The 19,366-nt window shown below is 40.9% G+C and overlaps 1 protein-coding gene across 1 annotated transcript in view; it reads left to right on the top strand.

The window, feature by feature from the left end:
- Positions 1 to 5,968: 5,968 nt before the first annotated feature.
- GABRB1 (gamma-aminobutyric acid type A receptor subunit beta1) overlaps positions 5,969 to 19,366 on the top strand; it is a gene marked incomplete at both ends in the record, with an annotated part of 116,587 nt that continues 103,189 nt past the window's right edge. The window contains 3 exons of the mRNA XM_082051662.1: positions 5,969 to 6,051; positions 6,130 to 6,221; positions 6,307 to 6,374. Coding sequence (XP_081907788.1) covers positions 5,969 to 6,051; positions 6,130 to 6,221; positions 6,307 to 6,374 — 243 coding nt within the window. The remainder of the gene's footprint in view (positions 6,052 to 6,129; positions 6,222 to 6,306; positions 6,375 to 19,366) is intronic.

Raw genomic sequence — 19,366 nt, 5'->3', positions numbered from 1 at the left:
TCCAATGCACTAAGGGTACTTCTAGGTAGATCTAATTTTAAAACTGAAGTGCCAGCCAATGGAACAGGTCCATGTTCAGCATCAGTTTTCATCCCAAACCAGGAATATCTTTGAATTCTAAATGTATTGAGAGTAAATAATGCAGGAATCTATCTTTTTACACAGAAAACTTAATTTTGATTGTTTTCTTTCTTCTTCCTGACTAAGGAATGCTTTGATCGACATGCTTACGTGAAAATATCCTCAGAAAAGTTACTTGTGTGACTGAATTCAGCCATTCTGTCTCTTTATTGCTAGAAGCAAACAACCTAGGCCTTTATTTATGTGACTCACAGATTCACAAGTGTATGTAGCAAATGCATGTTACTGAAATGGGACAAAGAGACACATTGCATTCTAGTGGCTCAGTGTGGTAAAATACTTTCAGAATATGAGATTACTCATATTTCTCTACTCAGTACTTCAAAAGGACTTATTTAATCTGACAATTTAAATAGAGTTTTGCAGTGAGCTGCTTCAGAAAACAATTAAAAAGCAAAGCTGGAGAAAATTAACTCAATTTATCAGAAAAATAATTTCTGGGCCATTCCAGTAACCATGTTTCATTTCTTATACCCAAAAAAACCCACAAAACCCGTACAAATAAACACAGGACCAGGCCTAAAAAGCATAGCAGCAGAGGTATCAATCGTACAAATATATACACAACTTTCCATGGTATGCATCAGCCTGTTAAAATCAAGGGAACTGCTTGCAATAGAAATGTATGCATGCACTCAGTTTCTACAGAGTAATACATCAGGTATTAACTCCTTCTGTCCTGATTCTGACATCCCATCAGCACTGACAAACCTCAGCTGTTAGGAACTGTATAAAAGGAAGTACCTGAAATACCTTTTAACAGGAATCATAACAATATCACACTTTTATGTCTCTGTTCTTTAAATACCTCCTTAAAACCAGCTTCTGCAGCACTGTCTACACTGCCTTTTTTTAAGCAACACTACTGGCTCCTTGTAGAGCCACTGAGGCCACTAACCCATACAAATGCATACAAACTGCTGCCTTCATCTTCTTCATGTCTGTCTCAACACTTGTTGAATGTCCTCCTACCTTACCCTGGATGGTCCTTCTCCAAAGCTTGATTATCTTTTTTCATCTCCTCTATAGTATCTGGCACAAAGACCTTATTCTCTAGCCTCTACTACTTCTCTTGAGCCAGAATGAGAGGGAGGAGGAGCTTGTGAGTCTCCTGCACCTGGGATGAAGGACCCAAAAGGTCAGCAGAGTTGCTTCCCACAGGTAGTGAGGAGGAGGGCAAGGAATATGTACTGTGAGGGGAGCAGGGTCGGTCATTACGCACACAGAGCAGGATTCATACGCCTCCAGAGGAAGCAAACTCTCTAATGTTAAGAAAGGGTGTTGGATGAGTGGTGCAGACACAAGGCTGAGACATCTTAAAAGGGATTTCAAATGAGTGTTACAGGTGTTTATCTGACATGATTAGAGACTCACAAAATTATTCTGGCTGTAGGTATTACAGGACAAAAAGAATCCTATAGTTCTTATTACATATTATGTTCTCACTTTGATTATTAAAGGTGAATAACTTCAATTCATCATTTCCATATTTACTACTATTTCTTTAAAAGCACTGTACTAAATGTTTTACAGGCTCTTAAAATAAAGTAGAACCTGCACTAGGAATATCTTAATTGACCTTTATAGCATATTAAAAAAGGGATAAAAATTGGGCACAAAGAAGACATGACCTTTGAACTGTACCTTTTTTATTTCCTGAGGGAAGGGCAAAGGTATGGAGGCTTTACTGAGAGACCTGAAGGGAAACAGTTGGGAGGGTGAGGTGTCCTCCTCAATGCAGGGCAGCATCACCCCATCTACAGATTCCAGGACCAAGCACAGGTTCATTATGTCAATCTGCAGCTCTTCTCCATCATTTGTGCAGCTTTCCTGCTGCACTGAAATCCTCAAAGCACAATAAAAGTATCTTCAGCTTGCTGTTTTCTGCCATCCAAGAAGACTACTCACAAGCTGCATTTGACTCAAGGGATTACTGTAGGTATAAAATGACAACGGCATTATAGGTAAGAAGCTGAAATATGTGACCTATTTTGTTACCTGGCTCTTTTCTCTAAGTATAAATATTAGCAGGATTTGCTTTTCACTGTGAAGGTAGTCATTTCACAGTTCCTAGGTTTAATTTAATAGTTTTCAAACCCAACCATTTAGCTTATTTTTTACAAATTTGAAAAATTTACTTAAAATTTTGATTATAACTTATCAGTAGAGTTACTACAAAATGTTACCTGCTCAGTGCCAAGTAAGAAAAAACTAATGCCCAACCTAATTTGTGTTTTTATTTTAGCTGTCATGTCTGCAGTATGAAAAGCCACACAGCCAAGCAATCAGTGGGGCAGAGATGTTTGGCAATGCATAATCCAAAGATCCTGAGCTTGGTTTCTCATTGTTTTCTGGGCACACTGTTACACTGTAATTAAATTTTGCTAATTAATGATGCTGCTTTCACACTTAACACCAGTCCTGCTTCTGCCCTGTGACTGGAGTATTCGCACAATAGATCTCCCCACTGACTGGAAAACTGCAAGTCCAGTTGGACACTGAGATGATGACTATCCTGGTTCTGCAAGTCCTCATTCCAGCTTACTCAAGCTGGTCAGTATTATGAATATTACCATTTTCAGTCATCACCTCCACATACAAAGTGCACAGTGTGAAGCACACAGCTATAATTTGAATCAAGTTTATTTACCACAGAAGAAGTTGCAGTTTGAACCACATGTATAAATCAGACCACCAGATGTTTTGTCACCTGTAAAAGCTTTTAGAAAATGTCTGTGGACAATAGTGATAATATCTGGGCTTTGCACATTAACTTATTTGTTGTGGTCACTCAATTTGGATGTACCTGTTCTTTGTAAAAGCAGTTCTTAAAAAGCTGCTGAAAGCAAGAATTATGTTGCAAGGAATATTTCTATCAAAATTATGACAAGATTCTTCCAAACTGGTGGCCTGGAAAAGCATGCTATACTTTCCTAGAAGCAGATCTGCTGCAAAGAAAACAGAACTGCAAGTTCTTAAATTTCAGATAAAACTATTGAGCATTTCACTTGGTAATGTGGGAGCGTGGAAGTCCTACTTTTACTAACTTATCTTTTTCAGTCCTGGAAGCAATGGAATACAGGTCCCAGACATGTTCCCGTCATCCACCCTACAGGGCAAAAAGAATCTTTCTCACCACCCATGCTATGGCAGTGTAATGCCATGGGGCTCCTCCTTTGTGTGGTTATTAAAAGTACCATATCAAGCTTTGTTCCTAAGCCTCAGCTACTGAGGGATCTTCTTAGTATTGTCTCCCCACAGTGGGATATTTGCAGTTTCAAGATCCCAATTTAAAGTCCAGATGTCCCCACTGATCAAGCTGAACAAAATGGAGTTGAATTTTCACAGCATGCCACCTTTGGGAAACAGTCAGTGGCTCATTAGTCTCATTTTTGGGATACTCAGTGTAGGAAACTCACACTGGTCTGCAGAAGCCAGGACAGCTCAGCTGGGAGAGCTCTCAAGGAACTGGATTGCCAAGGAGAACATCCTCACCATCCCTGGAAGTACAGTTGTTGGGCTGAGAAGACCTGCAGGGCGGGCTCTTAGATCATTCCTTTTCCAACCACATGATAAGCTCCAGAAATGCACCTATATAATTCCAACCACTAACAGGCATTCAGTTTGGGGACTGAATTACAGCTGGTCCCAACCAAAGCTGCCCTGAAATGTACAGAGAATGAAGAGTTCATATAGAATAAACTCCCATACTTATGCCTTAAAATGGATTTTGGCAAGCCATAGAGAGCAGCAGTCTCCCTTTCATTCAGCCATATCTGACTTTCAGATGGCTTATGACAAAGCTAAAATGACCTATAGGATATAATGCTGCACATGATCAAGAAGTAAAAGGGACTGCATAGTCCCATGGAAAGTCCTAATTCAGTGCTTGAGAGGAACCAGGTAACTTTATTACAGCTATGTTTGATATTAATCTGAACAAAAAGATACATTTTGATACACTTATATAGGCATGATATTTTTTTTAAGTGCTAGACCCAAGTCACATCAATTATAATTGAAGACTACTGAAATGTACTGATTATGAATAGTAAATCTTAAAAATTTGTGGCAAACCACAATTTTAAATATCATTGAGTTGAGCTGGGAGATCACAGTTTTGAGCAATTAAGGACTAAAACAGGAGGAAAAGAAAGATATGTCCAGTGTAAAAGTCCTCAAAGCCAATAGAAAATATTTATTATACAGTTACAAACCATTAATGAAATAGTTATTTTCATAAACTCATACTGTCATGGTTACAGGAAGAAGTTGTGAGGATGAAAGACTCCTGTGCTAATCTCGTAGGAACTGTGTTGTGCTCTTTCTTCCAGAGTGACAAATTTACATAGAAATATGCATTGTTGAAACCTTCAAAATTATCACTAGAACTTGTATCCCTGTGTACACATACGCAGGCACGTCGCAAGAAGAGCCAGAGGCCATGAATGCATTGCAAAGAGCAAGTTTTATTTTAGTTACCTCTCTACTGGGGGATCTCCGAAGCCACACCTAAGCTCCCAGGCAGAGGTGATACAGGCGGGGACGCAGGTGCTGTAAGTGTAAGTTCAGCCCTGCTGGAAGATCACTGGGCCTGCTGAGATCACCTGTATTTCAAGGCTTCAGGCAGGTGCAGCCTCCCGCTCTTTCTCACAACAAAGCAGGAATCTCAGACATAGTGATAAGGTGCCTAGAGTTTCTCAAAGGCCTATGTTATCTAACACAGAGGTTCTACTCATCAAGCACACAAGGTCAATAAAGCAATTAGTGTGATGTATGTGCTTTTTCTACAGACATGTGCAAGTCACTTGAGGTCACTTGAGCATATTTACATTTAACTAACCTCCTCACCAAATCTTCTGCTATATCCCCATACAGTCCCAAACTATCTGTTTCAACATCCCTGCATTTTTCAAATACCGTGGATTATTTCAACCACAAAAGCATCACCAAGAGTCTGCCATTTCTCAGGAATAAGTCTGCATGACACTGTAGGAGCCTCAAAACCATCAAATACATATTCCAAGGTCACTGCACACAGGATTGTGTAGAGCACAGATGAAGTGGGTTGAATTTAAAAGGGATAAATGTTATCTCTGCTGAGCTACTGTGCAGGGAAACAGAGCGGCACTGGCAAAGTCATAAATTGTGCACAGGGCGATTAGTCAGTCTGTAATATTGCTCATAAGAGGTGAGGCTATGTTAGAGCATCAATTCATAGAGTCTTTAAAAAAATATTGTTCTAAATGCAAGATCAATTACTTTGGTTAAAAAATAGCAACAAAACATCTGTTGTGATCTCCTGCATATGCCACAGTGGGTACTTCTGCAAGAGAGCTCCAGACCCAAACCTGCTCAAGGATGGATGGATGGATGCTCTCAAGCTTTCACGGCTGGACCAAGTACTATATGTACCAAAACGTACCATTTCTTTCGAATCTGCCAATTGCCTTTTACTTTGCCATTAGCATTAGAGCCTACCAGTGTGAACATTCACTGAGAAGCGCCCTCAATGATTGTTTACTCTTTCTTGACGAGAAGTTCGCGGCTCACGGCAGCCCGGGGGCTCTCGGTCCCCACCTGCCGCTCCAGCCGCTTGGCCGCGCCGCTCGCTCCGGCACGGCCTCCCCGCCGCCCTCGGCTCCCCCGCGGCGGGGCGGGGCGGACCCGATCCGGTTGGAGCGGGGCAGGTCGAGGAGGACCGAAGTGCTCCCCGGGGGCCGCGGCGCCCTGCTCAGCGCATGCGTCGCGCTGTGGGGAATTGTTGCTCCGCTCCGCACCAACTTGCAGTCCGCGGATCTTTCCCCGCGAGGCGGCGGCGGCCGGGATGGGGGGCCCGGCGGCCAGGCGGGCCGGCCCGCGGGCGCTGTCCCTGCCGCTGGTGCTGGCCGTGGCGTGCGCGGCGCGCAGGTGAGCGCCGACGGGCCGCGGAGGGGTGCGGGTTCGGGGCCGCCCGGCAGCCTCCCTAACCTGTGCTACATCCCGCAGCGCCGACGGGCCCAGCAACATGTCCTACGTGAAGGAGACGGTGGACAGGCTGCTCCAGGGCTACGACATCCGCCTCCGGCCCGATTTCGGAGGTGAGGCGCCCGTGCTCCCCCGACCCGCGCCCCAGACCTCCCGGCGCCCCCCGCCGGCTAACGCCGCCTGCCGCTCCCCCTGCAGGTCCGCCCGTGGATGTGGGCATGCGGATAGAGATCGCCAGCATCGACGTGGTCTCGGAGGTCAACATGGTGAGTGACCCGCGGGCCGGGCCGCAGGGCGCTGCCGCCGCTCTCTTCGCACAGCGCCTCCTGCCGGCCCCGCCGCCGAGCTGCGCGCCGCTCCGCAGGTGCGGAGGCAGCCGGCGCGCCAGCGGGGAGAGCTCGGCCCCAGCGGGAGCACAAGACCTGCGGGGACGGGCTGTGACTTGCCGGGTGCCCAGCTACAGAGCGGGCTGCCTCCCGGGCCAGGGCAGACACTACAAGACAGACAAGCACATCACGGTTGCCTGCAAAAATTACTTGTGTTGTTGGGGTGATGTGTGTGTGCCTGAGTTGGCAGTCCAGAAGTGCTCCCTGCCTTCATCAAAATACCTGCTACAGGTTTGAGGTTCTGGGTTCTGCTTGCAGTGGTTTGCCCTTTGCGTGATCAACTGCTGTTGTGAGAAATGTTGGAGTTTCTTGAGCTGCAGGAGCAGATGGGCAGATGTGGATTTTTTTCATGTTAAATGGTTCAGTTATTCACTTTGCAAGCTAGTGGTGTCAAGTAAAATGTGCAAAAAGATAAGAAAAAGCCTCTAAAAAAAGTTCTTGCTTGTAGAAGGGACCCAACATTGCAGGTTAAGTACCTACAGGTGTTGTCTATCGATCTATCAAAACCAGAAAAGTCTCCTAGCTACAGGTGTGAAACATACAGCATTTGATTTCAGTTCTGCTGTTGGAAGGAATGCTAATAGACATGCAGGCTTAAAGAGCAAAAATGTGTCTGTATCGTGCTTGCCTCATTTGACAGCCTTTTCCCAGGAGCAAATGAAAAATCAGTTACAAGTCTGAACATTTTACAAAATCATGTTGGATTAGTATGCACTGTGGGCATTTTGCTCTCGCTACCTTTTCTTATGTTCGGTCTCATATGAAAGTCTAAGATGCTTTCTTTCTATATAGAACACCTATTTAGCTAAAAGAAGCTAGAAGCCTTGCATTTCCGTCTTGATCAGCAATTTGACTCAAAAAAAAAAGAGGTGATATCTGCCCGTCCAAAGTAATTATCCAAGAATGGGGATTTTTTTTTTCCCTGGTATATTAGTTCAGAGCTGTCATTAAAAGAATCTGGGAAGAGAGATTGTTTTCTTTTTCATATTTAGTTTTTTTCTGCTGTTTGTGATATATACAGAGTTCCTCTTTGTGTGTAACTATTATATTTGCTTATGAACATGTCTGGCAGAATGGGGAGGAAAGGAGATCTGTCACGTATCATGTAGCATACCAGGCTCTGCAGAGTGTCAATACCACACAAAGACAACATTTTGCAAGTTTCAGCTCCTGGAGTTCCTGTTGTTGTATTGTACTTTTAGGGAGGACGTGGTTGGGACTGTGCAGATGAGGCATAGAAAACACAACATAGACTTTCTGCATATCAAAATAATAAAATACTCCAAACCATTTCTACCACCCTGTAATGGGATCATTGCTTCTACAAAGCAGTATAACCCAGAAAAGCCAAACACAGCAAACACAATCACCAATACCTGTCCTGAAATGTCCAGAACTTACCTTGTAAAGTGTCAACACCTGAAATTCTGGAATCTGAAGGGGCATGGATGTGACTGTTTTGAGTGGCAATGTTACGGGTTATTAATTGCATTGTACTGGCTCACAGCATTTCTGCTTAACTTTCAAGGTTCCAACATGTAACTTCCTCCTCCATTCCACTATCTTGCACAACCTCTGGAAACTGTAATTTGAACTTCCTGCTTTTTTAATTGAGGAAATTTACATGCTAGGTGGGTTCTTTGAGTAGTCTCCATGTGCTAGGGGGCTGCTCAACTAAGAGTGGTCAAAAAACTTGACAAAGTGTTTTAATTTCGTAAAACATTACATTTCTCACAGAGGAAGGAAGCAACCAGTCTCAGGTATAACCAGCAGCCTATACCTTAAGGCAAAATATGGAAAAAACAGTCCCCATTCTGAATCAGTCTGAAAGGGGTTCTCCCATATCAGAAGTGCTTACCTGTACATACCCACATCTACAGTGTTCTTTGTCACAAGGTCTTTATTGTGTTATCAGAGACTGTTACGTAGTCTTTTGGACAGTGATCAGTAATGTCATCTGTCACTGCAGAAATATCTGTTTTCTCAGCTTAAGAAACATTTTCCTGCCTAATAAAATAGTGCTTTATTCTATTTTTTTTTTTCCTGAGAATAAGAGCCTTGAAATGCTTAATGTTGCAGCAACCTGTGAATCTTTGAGCTTCTCCTTTCCTTTTAAACTGTTGTAGACTTTTTTCTTTTGTTCAATAAGAGCTACCATTCTGTGGCTTCAGAGACAGAACTGTCTGCCAGAAGATGCTAGTTCATAGCTTCTGTTGTCTACAGGGCAGTTTTGCTGCTGAAGGAAACCAGTGGCATGAGCAGAGAAAGACCCTTGTTGTGTGAGCTCCTCCTGGTGAGAGAGTTTGGTTGGACTCCACCAGAGCTCTGCTCAATCAGTCTCACCCTAGCACTGATGGAAGGAGTTATCTCATCTCTTGGTTCTCCTCAGGCACATGAAACCTTATTTCCAGAATGACAGAGGCAGCTATTCTGAATATTGGTACCCATAGGCAGGGTTAAATTTTCTATTCCAGTCTCAGTGCTTAAAGAAGAGTAAAGATCAAAAAAAGCTTATCTCTAGGCTACATGTACCTCTATGGTACATTCATTGAGAATTTGTCATGGCTGCAGGCTGTATGCCATGTCAACAGGCTGAAGTGTATGTCCAAGCAAATCCAGTGTTTGGGTGGAAAGTTAAAATACAGAACTATTGTGAATTCTGTGAACGCCATCAGTAATAACTGCTCAAGAAGCTTGTCTAGCTGTAGTGGCTTCTTCAAATATACTGAACTATTGTGAAATACTCAACTTGATTAACGAATCAAAACTCACACAGCCTTGAAGTCAGCCTTTCTGTTATTTCCCCTGAGTACTCAGCCCTCATCTGTTCAGCTCTTTAAACTACATTGTTTTATATCTGTGTGGTAGTTCAATAATACTGTAGTAAGCTGCTATAACAACTTTTACAGAAGGATTAATTGAAGAACTCACTCTCATGACTCTCCCATTTGGCAACTGATATGTTGTCATATATTGATTTTTTGCAGGTAATAGGCTGAAGAATTTGCCATACATTGAACAAGCAGGAGAAGTAGAATGTAAAAGTCCTAATGATTGTCACCTGGTTCTAACTGTACTTTCTCCTTACTATACCATGAGATAAGTTTTAATCTGTTCCCATCAGATGCTCACATCCTTGCTTCAATAACTGCAAACATTCCCTCCCAAATGTACAAGGTGACCCTTTGCTTTGTCTCACATAATGACTGTTCAGCTAACATTCATCCATGACAGAGTTTCTTCAGAAGTATGTCAGATGTCTACATGAATATAAAGAGCACATTAACAACCATGCTATGGCTAAACCTATTACATTTCTGTGGTGTGAAATGTCTGGTTTATTGTGATACCTTTACAGGGTTAACAGAAGGTGCTGCCTGTACTTCAAGAAAGAAAATGGATAGCATTATTCATGGTAACTACCTTCAAGCTTCAGAGCAAGCAAACAAATACCGTATTGCTATATCCACTAGGAAACAATCAAGAAGTATCTGGACTCTGTAGAAAAAAGTCCCATGCTATACATGACATAAGTTTCTCTAGAATGTTTTTCCTATTAAGCAGGTGGTCAAACCATCATAATAGGGAAAAGATAGCTGTACATGTTCCAAAGTTTTGAAAAGCAGTGCACACAATAAAGAACCTTTAGTAAAGCAGTTAAAAGAGACAGCAATAAGGAAAAAAAAATCCCATTATTTTATATTGGGAAACATTGTTCTGACCTGCTATACTGAATTTAGACTGATGATGATTTGTTTTCTTGAATGATAGCAGATTGAAGGTTTTGTGTCCCAGCAGAAGGAGGGTGAAGAAAACGTGGAAAGAATGTTTCATCATTCTTTAACAGAGGTGTAATTCTTTAGCTTCTCTACACCCAAAATCACTTTTACTCAAGGCTCTTATATTTATTTGGTCTCCTAAGCAAGCCTCAAATCTTGCAGAGAAACAGGATTTCATCTGTTGCCTGCTGCTCAAAAGTCACTACCTAGTTCTCAAGGTTTCTCCTTAAGGAGTTTGTGTCTTATGCTGGCAACATCCCAGCCTGTTGGATAACACCTTTTTGCCCCAGAAAGAGTTTAATGTCACTTAAACCACTCGTCTTTTGCGTCCTTTTGGAAAACTGATAATTAAATGAGCCAGACACATATATTTTTGGTTTCATCCATTGCTTGTGATATCACCCTCTCATATTCAGTCTTGGTCCTTCTAGCCCATGTCATTATACATAAGAAATCAGATATAGTGATAGCCATTATCTCCTGGTGCATTTTTGACATGTCATATGCTGAATGAGCAAGTTGTGTTTGCAATACAGTGTAGTTCTGCATGTCATGTTTGATCCCTCACTCTGTCAAGACTGCAGATTATCATTGGTTTGGAGAACTGTCTCTCACAGTACTTAAAGCTCTGCTGCCCATGTTGGCAGACATCTTTTTCTACTAAACTTGTTTAGCTTCCTCGGGAATCAATATACTATTTATCTTTTTTTGTGCTTTAAGACTGCTCCCAGGCCTTCTGCTGAAACACTAGCTTACATTAGAAGTTACATCCAAGAGAAATGTCTTTTCTGATGTACCAGAAGCTTGTAGACACACTATTTTAGAGGCTTATAGACAGCTCTATATGAAGGCTTGACTATATTAGTTCAGAGTATCTTACTTTGTTCAGTTTGCATAGTGAACAGTTCTACGACTGTGCAAAAATGAAGAACAAACTTGTGTTTCCCCCCATGAACTCTAGAAGAATCATCTTGATCTTCAGAGTGTGTCTTTCTGAGATGCTTTGTGCTTTTTCTGTTTGAACTTTCACAGAATAATTTTCTCATGCAAGAGTTGATGTATTTTACTTCTTTTGGGATCTAAACAGTTTTACTGTATTTATTGTTTATCACCAAACTAACTCAATTTCCTTCAAAAAATGACAGAAATCAGTGTGGAAAATAAACAGTATATGTTCTAAACAGTATGAACATCAGAACCAAGCCAAATGAATAAGATGTCTTTGAGCAAATATCATTGCAGGTTGAAGCAGAGGATTACAGTTTTGTTTAGTTGTATAAACGTCAGTAGAGAAGGACATCTGCATCCAGAGCCCCATGAACAGGAGTACAGCCTGTCGGTTGAGAGAACTGATTGCCTCTACTTAGCACTCATTAGACAATATCTACATACTGCCTCCAGTTCTGGGTTCCCTCCACAGGCAATACAAAAAAGGTGCTGAACAGAAGCAAGTTCAGTGGAGAGCCACCAAGCTGATCGTGACTGGAGCACTTGCTCTTTGAGGAGAGGCTCTGGGACCAGGACTTGTTCAGCCTGGAAAGGTAAGGCTTGCTAGGCAGCTTCCCAGGACCCATGAAAAGATTGTGGAGAAAATGGAGCCAGGCTCTTCACAGAGGAACATGGTGGGAGGACAAGAGGTGAAAGACATGAAGGGAAACAAAAGAGATTCAGATTGGGTGTAAGGAAAAGGGGTCTTTATACTTTGAGGACAGTCCAGGAAAGAAGCAAGATGACCAGGGAGCTTGTACAGTTCCCGTTCTTGGTGGTCTGCAAGACTTGACCGGATCAAGCCCTGAGCAACTGGGTCTGACTTCGCTGAATTATTCTATTTTTTAAAATAATAATTTGTTAAGACATTCAGGAGGCAGAACACCCCTTAACATTAATAAACATTCACCAATAGTCAGCTATGCCTAATTTCAAGAGTTCTGGGATGATCACACAAGATGAGTTTGACAAAATATATATAGATACATACACACACGAGTTTTCAAATTTACCTATAAATCCAAGACAAGGATATAGATGCCTCCAGGGTCTAGAAGAACAGAAGGGTTTCCTGTTACTTTAGGGCTGATGGCAGCCCAGGTGGCTGTGGCACTCTACCCTGGTACATGTTTAGTCAAGAGGAGCTAAATCTGTGGGTTTAAGCACTCGATCTCAGTAAGGCTTAGAACCGAGGCACTGAAAGTTTGCCCATTAATTCTGGCTCATGCATTGGATCCCAATTTTGGGAATGACAGACTTTCGTGTATGGGTGCAGGTTATCTTAAGGAACTTCTTGCAGGCTGAGGGAGGCTTAGGCTGTACTTATAGGCATAGCCACAGTTTCCCACATCATTTGTTCTTCATCCCTGCCTGGATGAAGTATCTGAGAATTTAGCATGGCAGCTGTTGTGAATCTCAATGTAGGAAGCCACCTCTGCACTAGAGAACAAGATCAGCATTATGAACCCCATCTCTCAGCATCACAACAGCCAAGTCTCATTTTTTGTAATGTTAAGTCTGGTTCCTGGAGAAATACTGCTGTAGTGCAGAAGAAGAAAGGAGAAGTACTTTTCTGTTACATAGCAGCTCACTTGAAAAGCATGAAGGACATGCAAAAGTGCTTGACATTAGTAAGAATGTTCAGCGACTGGTTTTATTTTTTCCAGTAAATATGGAAAAACTAATTAAGTAATAATACATAAAGGTCAGATCATTTCATCACTGCCTGTTCCAAACAGGAGTAATTATATTAAAGAGTGAAACATGGAATGAATGCAGAAATAGGCAGCTTGAGGTTAAATGCCTGGGTCATTCTTACTGGATGTTTTGTTGGGTTATTTTTCATTTGACTGCATGAATAAGTGGTTCTTCAACAAAATTAAGAAGGCGGCAGAAAGGATAAAGCAATAACTTAAATGTTCTTTCCTATGGTCCAGAAAGTAGATATATCTTAATTTTTCAGAAGTTAAACTAACCTGAGACAAGCTTCAGAGTTGATAATGAACTATATTCCAAATTTTCTTTTTAGCCTAACAGGCATAGTTACCTAATTTCAAGGTTTAAATAAACTAGCTATGAACACCTTTCATAGAAAAGATGTAATTCTTTCATCTAATGTTAAACTCACAGTTTCCCACGAGGGCAACTCTCCCGACTCCCTCAGTTGTTTCTAACTACTGCAGGTGGCTTTCTTGCACTCTCCAGTTTTTCTCAAGAGCTGATAAAATCAGTTCTGATCTGTATACTTCATCTTTTAGCACAGATTTTACACCTGATTCCACAGGGCATTCTGACACATCAGTAGTCCAGCCAGTAATAAAACCTGTGCAGAGTTTACATCTCTGAAAACAAGAAAAAAAGCAGTCACACTTCCCACTTTTAAAAAAACATATTCAATTTTTTAAAAAACGTATCCCAAGAATGCAACAAAATAGCACAAGATAACAAAGGACAGAAAATTACTAGTCAGCTGATTTTTTTAAAACATTTTTTGGGTAAGCTGCTGCTTACCTTCTTGTATTTCCTGAACATGGACTCAAACCCCAGAGCAACTGCAAGTCTGAGATAAAATTAACTGCTTTCTAAAAGAGTAAAACAAGTCCATGAAATTAAATTTTAAGTTCTTCCAGGAATCTGAAAGATATTTCTTTTCTTGTGTGTGTGTAGGACATGTCAGGGGCTGAACTAAGAGCTGTGTTTTCATTGTCCCTGACTACATTGCCTTTTTACTTCTGATTCTGGAGAGAATATCAGAATCTTTCAAACTAAGCATTTTTCTTCATAAGGAGATTTGAGGGATACATTTCAAGCATCTGCAAAACTTAGTGATTTTTTTTTTTATTCAGTTTTACTTTGTACTCTGTTGCCTGAAGAGTATTCCTTGACTCCTCTAGACTGCACTAACTCTTCTAACTGCAGACTTGGAGCTGAAGCTGTGCAACCAAGAGAGGGAACAGTCACATCACCAGTTCAGCCTGAGCTGGGAACAGATTCTAGCCTCAGGGAGGAGCAGGAACAGGCTCCAAAGCCAGCACCAGAAAGGCTTGTTCCTGTTCACAGGATGGTAAGTACTCTGGGACAATGGCTGAAACTGTTAAATCAAACCCAGAGATTGCCATTGTTCAGAAGTATCCCCACCTGATATGTTTTGTTTATCTCTGTATTCCAAACACCAGCTGCCGGAAAGAGTTCTCTGGGATGTCTCATCTCCCATCCAAGTATGCAGTATTTTAAAGCATCAGTGAAGCCTGAAGAAAAGATCTGTAAGGACTTCTTGTGGGTGATAGAGTCCAAGATGACTGACAGAAAGATTTTATACTTTCATGGTCTTTGAGACTCCTTTTTTTCTTCTAGAAAAAGAATTATGGATCTCAAGACATGCACTTCATGCTTGTAGAATTCCTCTTTCCTCACATATAATACCTCCTGTAACTCTGGCAGTGCTCCAAAAAGCATATTAAAATGAATTTTTTTTGCACCCTAAAGGCTAAACTACTGCAAATATGTTCGCAAGGAAATATGTCGTAGCAGCCACTGAATGATCTAGCAGAATAACACTAGATAAGTTTGTTACATTCTTTCTTAAATCAAGATTTACATGAGCTGGAGAAGGTAGATTTGATTTCTCGCCTATCAACCTTTACAATGTCCTTTCAAGATTAAAAGGTTGCTTTTTGCCAAAGCAGTGTCACGCTGAGGTTTGCCTCGTCCTCTGCTGGGGCAAATCCTTAATGGTTTGTGTTATGTCATGAACAAAGAAAAGGTAATTTAAAACACACAAATGCAGCTTCTAGAAAGCTGCATTATCACACAGATATCCACCCTACAGCAAGATTGAGTTCTAAGATTTTAAATGCTCACAAGACTGTGTAGTTTCAAAGCAAAGATTAATTAGGTTTGGCAGTCTGAAATCATTAAAGATTGGAATAAATGTTCTCCATTAAAATTCATCAGTCCATTTGGCTGAGATGGAAGAATTTCAGTCATGTCTTTTTTAATTGCCTGTAGAAAGCACTGAAGAGATAGCAAAGCTAAAACTGTTGAAACAGATACATGGTGTCTAAATATTGTTCAGGATCTTAATCATATTAAAAGAGAAATGCAATTAATTCCACAGCATATTTTTAACCTGAAGAGACTCTTAAGTGTAGCTGAAGTAAAGTGAGCAGCAATCAGCTGCAGGTAGATGCATTCGTGCCTGTATATCTCAGGAACTTCTAGGCAGTACTGGTTCCTACAAAGTGCTGAGGACTCTGGTCCCATTTAAGGAGACCCTGTGCTGGTAGTCCCATTGGTTTTAACGAGTGTGCTCATGGATAAAATTTCTCAAACCAGTAAAATTACATGCGTATTAGCTTTACCAGCTCAGCAGCTTGCAGGAGCAGTCCAGCTCTCTGGTTTACATCAGTCTTAAACCTTTGTTTCCTTAAATTTTCTGTGTCATTACTCTTCAGAATGAGAGAATAACCAAGCCTGGAATGAAACCCACACACTCTGTGTCCTTCCATGATGATTTATCCTTTCTTTAACCAATTGTTTTGTAAATTGTTAGCTCAGAATACCAATATGCTGGTCAAGGAGAGAAATGGATGAGGTTCAGAGGCTTCATACATATATTGCATTTCACAGCTTTGTCACTGGCTTCTTATGAAGGAAACAAAACATGGGATTGAAAGCCAGCTGTAAATTCTGGGCTTATTTTATACACTGTGCCAGGATGAACTAAGGGGAAAAAAGCTGCAAAACATCAGTAACATCCTGGAAATCAAATCTGCAATGATAGACTTCACAGCTTGTTAAATGCTCTATGGATTCCTAAACTAATAGGAAGCAAATACAGTGTCATTGTGGTGTCAATTGGAAATGAATCCTGAATACAGATCTTTTCTGTTCCCACTGTCAAGAGAAATGAGTTTGTTTTCAAAAAGCACACTAGTGGTATGAATTCCTGTATTCCAGATAACACATTTTTTTCCTTTTAATTATTCCTAGTAGAAACTCAGAGTAAGCACAAAGCAGATGATAAGGACTAGCATACTGCAGGAAGAATATAATGACAAGCATAACAAAGTAGTAACACTGCCATCATCCTGTCTCTTCTCACCAATCTGACATGGTATATCAGAGAAAGTTGTTTTTTGCAGATATTTTTGCACTGGATCAATTCAATGAGCCAATTTTAAATATGGAGCTAAAAATTCTGCCTCATCTGGTGTGTTTCATCCCAATGGATATTTCATTATGCCAATACTGAAAACATACCATAGCATAGATCTTTTACAGTTCCCTTCCCAGAACCCTATAATCCTAAATACAGTTTATACTGTGCTGCCGTTTAGGGTAGCACCAGGGAAATAACATTGCCAGAGACAAAATAGGGAAATGTGGCCCATGTCCACCCACTCTCCTCTGGGTTTGCTCTCCTCAGCCTCTCACTGGAACAGGGATGCTTTGTAAGTAATACTGCTCTAGCTCCTGGAAGAGGAATGAGCAGGAGATGACACAAACCATATGAGTCAAGACTGTTTTCATGAATAACAGAACTACACTGTCACTGTTCGTCTCTGCGCATTTTGCAGTGTGATGTGGATACAGTGTTGTTACATTGCCCACTATGAAATGCAATGGATTTAAATTTATTTTAGTGGCTTCAAAGTACCTGTAAGCACTCCAGTTAGTCAAAGGACAGACATTAAATAAATACCGTGAATTACTTTTTAAGGGATATTAAGATTAATTCTTCAGCTCACCATTAAGAGTGCAGCACTGACAAAGAGCAGCCAAGCAGCCAGCAGTGTTCTCAGTGTTCAGGTGTTTGCTCTTCAGATCTGCAGAAGCCAGAAGCAATTAAAACGATAGGTCAACTCCTTCTCTGGTATGGTAACACAGAACAGAGGACCACCCAGGAACACTGCTCATTTAATTGTCCAATTTAAAAGCTGGGTTTTTTCCTCAAAAGGAAAGAGAAAATGTAGTACTTTTTAAAAAAGAAATTATTTACGCGTCACTTTTTCTCTTGAGGTAATAATCCTACTTATAACTGCCCTCCTTCCACAACAGGATAGCTATTAAACTACTTTTTTATTGAAAACAAATACTTTTTTAATAAAAAAGATTAAATATTAATTTGCAGATGTTTTGGACATGTATTACTGAGGCAAGCTTATTATACAGGTTCATTGCAGGACCTGATGGTTTCAATGACTTTTGCACAGCTTGTCTTTGGAAATCCAGGCAATGCTGGCACTCCAGATCATAGAGAACAAACGCAGGAGTAGCTGCTGGTGACAACCTGTTGTTGCAGGGAACAGTGACAGCACCTGGCTCTGCCGGAGAGGACGGCTGGCTCTGCAGGGACCCCGCTGATCTCATTCCTGCTCAGCAGGGCCCACCAGGTCAAGCTGCTGTCATGACAGATGGCTGATTCTTCTCACCATATTTAAAACAGGAATACTGTGGTTTAGGTTGTTTGGTTTGTTTTTTGTTTGTTTGTTTGTTGGTTTGTTTTTTTATAGAGCCTATTACAATGCAGGTGGCACGTTTCTGGTTTGCAGTGTTTCCAAGGATGCTTTTTTGTGGGACTAGAAAGAAGCTTGGACTAAAGCAGGCAGATCTACATTCTTTAGTTGCTGGGGTTTTTTTCCTCATCCAAATGATTACAGTGATGGAGAGTTCACCACAATACTGTGGAAAGGGATTAAAAAATACGGAGCTCTGTATTTGAAACATTATGAATCCAATAAACTCATTAGGATGCATAATTTTGCATTTATTAGTCCAAGCAAATGGCATCAGTGTTTCAGTTACAGAAGTGATTGCTGTAACAGGTTACAGCATTCAAGAACTCTGCAGGAGGAAGCTGGACAAACTTTAGGCAATAGTAAATGAGTGCAAATTTGGAACCAATATGGTTTGGCTGAAATACTTAAATTTGCTAATATTTAGCTATGTCCATGTGCTCTTGAGTCAATTTTTATAAAAATTCTGTAGAAGAAAAATAGATATATGCAAAATCTAGATAGGGAAAAAGTTACTCTCACTTGTTAGCTGTTATTCCATTGAATAGAGTACATGGAGTGTTTGAGTGCTCAGCCCACATTGACCTTCGGTTAGGTTCCACTGAAATCAGTGAGGATGCTTCAGTGATGACTCAAACAAATCTTGTTCAGGCTGACTGTACCTTCCTGTACACTACCTGTAATATTCATAAGCTCAAGATAAATGAGCTGTCCTGAATGCACACAGACATCAAGGAAAAACTTTTCAAAATGCTTAGTTTCTATGCTAAAGTTTATGAGATCTCAATAGCAAAACACAAACAAATGAAAATGAGCAAACAAGGAAAACCTAGAGGCCCGTCATCCTCTCAGGAATATATATTCTTTGTCATTTCAGAGTCTTGGCTTATGGACAGCTTGGTTTTCCTTGCAGCTTTTTTACAATTTTCCTGCTGGTTTATTCATCCATCCTAACCTAACATTTAAATGTTGGTGCAAAAAGCTATCAGTCTTTCTGACGGTAATCCAAGATCTCTGAATCCTTAGTCTACATTGAGCCGGCTACAGTGGAAACAAAATGAATTTGAACAACTACCTATGTGTTTTCTTATTATTCACACCTACAACTACATTATCAGAATGACACACAAGATTTAAAAGTCACAAGTGAGAATCTCTTCTATTCTCTGTAGACATGAGTGATCACCTACCTTTGATTTTAGTTTTATATTTGTCTTTAAAGTAAGAAATCAGGATAGGTCTACAAGAGGAGCTTTGAATTTTGTGCTGAAGTTGGAAGAATATGTGGGTGCTAACACTTCTCCTTCCCAGTGATGGTGCTGTCATTGTGGCAGTGGAACAAAGCTGTGAGAGGAGGTCCTGATTCCAAAGGAAAAGGCAGCAGTTCAGCTGGATCAGGACATGCTCAGAAAGTGGTTTTGAGACCAGTGCAAAAGCCTTAGATTTTGCTCTATGTTCAGCAGGAGATCAGAGCCTATAGTGATTATATACTTTTGCTTTACAGAAGAAAAGACAATAGTCTCGGCAGTGAGGTTCTGGGTAGAACCATAGGGTCAAATTCTGTTCCTTACATGGATCTGGGGATTTT

This window comes from Streptopelia decaocto (assembly GCF_964273445.1).
Source record: "Streptopelia decaocto genome assembly, chromosome: 4".
Classification (NCBI taxonomy): Eukaryota; Metazoa; Chordata; class Aves; order Columbiformes; family Columbidae; genus Streptopelia; species Streptopelia decaocto.
The sequence above is the reverse complement of the archived record's forward strand: the minus strand, read 5'-3'. Positions and strand labels throughout refer to the sequence as shown.